Here is a 5,464-nt window from a genome sequence, read left to right on the forward strand (position 1 = left end):
GCTACAACTCCCGTAGGCACACTGTTTCACCATGCTGCTCAGACCTCAAAGTTGTCGGACCTTCTTCTCTTAGTAGCGGTTGCTAAGGTATGATTGGATGAGGGCCGTTCTAGGGAGGAGTTTCGCGATCGGTCAATTGCGATTTCTTTTTTATTGTCTCCTCTTTTTTTTCCCAACAAAATGTAATGAATGATTTAAATATGACCAACACAATATTAGATACTTTTAGTGTAAAATATTCTTTCCCACATTTAACATTTTTATTTAACTGCTCATTACAGAAACAAGAACAACAAATTGGTGGCTTTGCCACTGTGCATTTAAGTAATTTAAACAAAGTCAGTGTAAGTATAAACACAAGGCATGCACTTTTTAAACACTGTGTGCAAGATTTACCATCTTTTTTTTTTTTTTTTTTAGACCATGTTGTAATCGCGCATGTTGCGGTTAGAAAGTCGCAATTATCATATCGTGATTTAATCGCTAATGCAATTAATCGTTCAGCCCTACTTTGTGAGTTATTTTGACCGTTGACCATTACTAAGCCAAGCTAGGTTGATAAAGTGCTACGGCTGCTTTAGCATAACAAAACCAGACGTAATGTTAGCATACCTACCCGTAATGATTACATAAACCAACTAGGATCAAACTTACTTGTTTTGTTTTATTCATTTGTTGATTTCAGTAAAGTGAGATACACGATTGTTTGTGGCTTGTAAATTTACAGGTCAGGTTTTTTTTAATGGACGACATTTGATGGCGAGCTTCCCGTAACGATACCCAGGATCTGAACCCTCCAACTTTCCCTTTCCCTCCTCACTTCATAGTGGTAGGACAAATTGACTTGACTTTGACTGACTATGACTTACGTGAATCCCTTTCATTGCTGACGACCCAGAACTTTGAACACTTTGAATTTACTTTGATACAACATTGAACTGAACTTGAATGAACACTTTGAATTTACATTTCATACAACATTGAACAGAACACTTTAATGAACACTTGGTATTTATGCTTGATACAACATTGAACTGAACTTGAATGAACTCTTTGAATTTACATTTGATTCAACATTGAACAGAACACTTTAATGAACACTTGGTATTTGTGCTTGATACAACATCGAACTGAACTTTTAACAAACACTTTGAATTTACCATTGATACGTACCGTTGAATACTTTGACTTTGAACACTGTGAATGTTTTTAATCGAACATTGATATTTTATGAATTATTTGTGTAATTGTATAACATGTTAGATTTAGTTAGATAAGGGTGCACCTGAATAAGACTTAGGATTTGTTATCTGATATTGTTATTTATTGCACTGCACTTTGCACTTTATTGCATTTTATTTATTTCAATCCATTTATTTTATTTATTGTTATTTATATCATACATTTTATATATCCATTCAAACTTATTAATAAATGTACTAATTATTTTTAAACTCAAATCTTAACTTGTGTTGCATCCATCTACCTCCATAGTCTTACCTAGTTATTCTGATACTGGTCTAAGTAAATAGATACTGTATAACCCACACTCTTTTAATTGAGCTGTGAGCTGCGTGTTCCATAAAGGCTTCATTTACATCTGGATTAGCTCTGATCTTTCCTCTGGAAATCTGATTGTTTAAATCAAGACTAGGGCAAGTCTATGTTAATCCATGTCTGGGAAATTTGGGTTTAATACATTATTTAGTCTATGACAAGGCTTAATCTCTGTATGGGAAACAAGGCCAATATGTTTTATGGAAACATCATAATTCAGGATTAATCCACAGAATATTAATTGAAACTCCAAAGTAGAATCCATCAAAACCTCATAAACATGGGTTCAGAAACATTTAACAGTAAACCAAAGTAAAAATAGGAGCACACACAGTGATTTACAGAGGGGTTATTGTGAAGTTTCATTCTTCCATTAAACTTTCAACATAAAGGCTGAGGCAGAGAAACAGGGAATGTCAGGATTGCATTATCTACATTTCATTCATCTGATGGGAATGAATAGGAAGCCACATTAGAATGCAGTTTCAGTTGCACTGGTTTCCCTTGACGAGGAAGAACGTTCCGGTAGCCACTCCCAGCAGTCCCAGAGTCAGACCCACTCCACAGAACACTGAGGGACCAAGACTGGGCTCTGACACCTCAACATCTGAGGAAGACAGAGATGCACACACACACACACCTCAACATCTGAGGAACACACACAATCAATATTTATATATATGAATCATGATCCGTAATCTAAAGACTACAACTACTTTTACATCAGTAGAGCCCAATGTATGGGACAGGTGAATGGTGCAACTGTTGAATTGTCATAAAGGCCTCTGTTGAGACATAGCAATATGAGATGCTTTACCAAACTCTCTTGTCATGGGCCCCTCCAGTGCCTGGTGCTCCACAGTGCAGGTGTAGATGTCCCCCTCCTGAGGGGTGAACTTCAGGGTGAAGAACTGGTTGTAGGAGAAGTCATTAACATTCACACGGAGCTGACTGCTGCTCACTCCCTGGGTCACGTTCTTGTTGTTCCTGGTCCACCTCACGGTGAGCCGGGGAGGGTAGAACCCAGTTATGAGACAGATGAGGGTGTTGTCAGTGCCCACCTTCACCTCATGTCTGGGGTAGATGGAGCTCATGGGGGGGGCTGGGGACGACATAAAAGAGTGAGATGGTTTCCCCCCTGACAGGAAGACATTACTGTGCAACAAACGCTCACTGATTTATCATCAGTGTCCAATAATAAACACACACACTGTGTACTTAAGAGAAACATACAATGTGGCAGAGACTAAGCGTAGCTGTCTTCCAGTCCTTTTGCATGCAGTGAGACTCAGTTATTACTGCAGTAGAAAGAGATATGAGAGAGTGTTCCACGGAGAGAGAGAGGGGTGTCAAAGAGAGAGAGTGAGAGAGGGGTGTCAAAGAGAGAGAGTGAGAGAGGGGTGTCAAAGAGAGTGTTCCATGGAGCTCATCAATGCTGATAACATGTACACCTTAGGGTACCACTTTAGAATAAGGCTCCCCTTATAAAGGTTTATAAAAGGTTTATAATTAGGTTATTACTTAGGTTGTAAACCCTTTATAGGTCATTAATAAGCCATTATAAACGAGTTATAACACCTTTTTCAAACATCGATGCAGGCTCACTATTTGGGAAGATCCCCATCTTGGCAACCCACTGTCTATCCCTTAACTGGCTATACTACCCCATTGCACACTCCCTACCATTCTTGTATCTGTTACTACCAGACCCGTTGAGATTACCCCCGCAGCATTTTCAATTTGAATTACATGGGATGCACACTATGGTCTTATTGTCTTGTCTGTGTTTCCAGAGTTGATATATATGAGTTGTGTATGTAATTTGTGGATGTTGTGTCTGCAGGTATTCGATGCAGCAGGTTAGCTGGAGGTGAAGCTCTTACTGTAATGGATCCCCGTACATATAGTGGCAATTAGACTTTTACTGCTGGTGAAATTACTCTTTTTATTTTCTTCCTTTTGTAACAGTATCTTCAATAAACTGGTAAAACACCACCGTAAGTCTCATACAGGTCCATTAAACTATACAATTTCTCAATCTTATGCATATGCAGCTGTCTTTAACGAGATCCGTAGCGTACTGACAGGTTCATATTCAGCCGTGGCACATAAAACAAATTTGTGATACCCTTACAAAATAAAAGTCCTCTGTATATATAAGACCAAAGGTGGCATAAGGCCTCTATACATTTTTCAAATAATAAATGATCATTTAACGCACACATCAAAAACCAATAAGGCAAATACAAAGCAGGCAATCAACCCAAAACAATAATCCTTCCATGTGGTTATTTACAGTGACGTTATTTAGACTTACCCTCTGCTTCTGCTGGACTTTTGTATGCTTCTGTGAATATTTGCATATTCTGTTTGCAGAGTTTCTGTTCTGCAACTGCAAACTCATATACGCTATCCTCATATGTATACGGATCAGCAAACTCAGGCATTGTCATAACGAATTTGCCCTTGGTGAAGTCTGCGTGGCCCATCTCTTCCCCATCCAGTGCATACATGTGCTCTCCATCTGAGTCTGAGCACCCCCTCAGGTTAATATCCACGTGTACAACTGGAACACACAACAACACACAGTTTTAAAACCCCTGCACAAGCTGATGAAATACATGTAAATATGTGTATGTGATAGGAACACTTCATCCACATAACACTCAGTAGAGGTATTTATATAAATACAAATAAATATTCTTTCATTTTATCTCAGTAACTCTTCACCAACCCTGAAATCAGTAAGGACGTTTATTAGGACTAATTAATAAATTATCTCGTTGTGATATTTTGCAGCCTATCCTCAGCATACACACTATGATTTCCCTACACCTATTACCATCATATACTGAAGTTCTATCCATGGTGAACTGTAGTCATACAGGACTTTAATCTCACATTTAATTTCATTTGAGATGGGCGGAGAGGCAGTAACAGTAACACATAGAGATTATGTGTGAACAACTCATGCTTACATTTTCTATGCAGTATTGAACTTGTTGCTCATAGTATATAATTCACAAGTGTTTTCTTTCATCAGCATTCTGAATGTGAAAACCCCAGTGAACTAAAAGAGTCAATATACTCACTCTTAGTCTCTGTGCAGATAATCCCAGTAAGGACCAGTAACATCCATGTTAAAGTCATCTTTGGATGCAGGAACCGATGCAGGATGCAGGGGTCTCAGTGTTGAACAGACAGTGAGAGCACAGGGAAGACATTACTCTCTCAGACTACAGAGAAACTCAGCTGAGACGCACTCACCCAACAACCAACAACCAATCAGAAAATCCTGTTTCTCAGTGCATCATCTGTGTCCGGGAGAACACTCCTGTCAAATTTCAGTTTAGGTTTTCTGTCAAGTCTTTAGTAAGTTAATGACAAACAATATATGTAACTCACTATTTGTTTCCATCAGATTTTCATTAACTAATTTATTTATAATGAAACCACCCACTGTTTCTCACCGTTTGATTTGATCAAAGTATCTTTGTGGCTTTTTCCTGCTGCATACACTCTGAGACCAAAGCAAAGGGAAGGGATATAAGGGTTCCATACTCCAAAACTTCAATCAGAATTAAGATTTTCAAGTAGGCAGCAGTTAAGGTGATAACATGTCTTATCTATTAGGATAGAACTATCAGTTCAAATGCAGGGTGTCTCATACAACTCAAATATTTTGAATGACGCTCAACAGTATTGAAAATCATTTTCAACAAACATTATTTTTCATATCTTAGTGCAATATGCATTATAGTTATTTATTTAGTATGCAATTAAACCAAAGAGACCCTAAGCACTGACAAGGCATACATGTGATCAGTATGTGCTCTCCCGTGGTATCAGTGTCATTCCCACCATATTCTATCAGGGCAGCATCAGAAACGCATAGAAACAGCCCTGT

The 5,464-nt window shown here is 38.3% G+C and overlaps 1 protein-coding gene across 2 annotated transcripts; it reads right to left on the reverse strand.

The window, feature by feature from the left end:
• Positions 1-1,069: 1,069 nt before the first annotated feature.
• LOC105903594 (H-2 class II histocompatibility antigen, A-U alpha chain-like) lies at positions 1,070-4,774 on the reverse strand. Of its 2 annotated transcripts, none has more exons than XM_042708198.1 (4): positions 4,650-4,774; positions 3,875-4,123; positions 2,375-2,659; positions 1,070-2,205 (listed from the first exon to the last, which is right to left on the reverse strand). In XM_042708198.1, the coding sequence occupies exons 1-4, from the start codon at positions 4,705-4,707 to the stop codon at positions 2,108-2,110; spliced, it is 690 nt and encodes a 229-aa protein (XP_042564132.1). In that variant the 5' UTR covers positions 4,708-4,774; the 3' UTR covers positions 1,070-2,107. The 2 variants fall into 2 exon arrangements, with proteins under 2 accessions (XP_042564132.1, XP_031426055.1); XM_031570195.2 differs by having other exon boundaries at positions 1,070-2,164; positions 4,650-4,768.
• Between the last annotated feature and the right edge of the window lie 690 nt (positions 4,775-5,464).

Source organism: Clupea harengus, chromosome 7 (assembly GCF_900700415.2).
Source record: "Clupea harengus chromosome 7, Ch_v2.0.2, whole genome shotgun sequence".
NCBI lineage: Eukaryota > Metazoa > Chordata > Actinopteri > Clupeiformes > Clupeidae > Clupea > Clupea harengus.

Coding starts and splice junctions, on each gene's coding strand:
- LOC105903594 (XM_031570195.2), bottom strand. CDS start 4,707: ATGACTTTAACATGGATGTTACTGGTCCTTACTGGGATTATCTGCACA. Junction 4,124..4,649: donor TATCTGCACAGAGACTAAGA/GTGAGTATATTG, acceptor TGTGTGTTCCAG/TTGTACACGTGGATATTAAC. Junction 2,165..2,374: donor GCCCATGACAAGAGAGTTTG/GTAAAGCATCTC, acceptor TGTCTTCCTCAG/ATGTTGAGGTGTCAGAGCCC.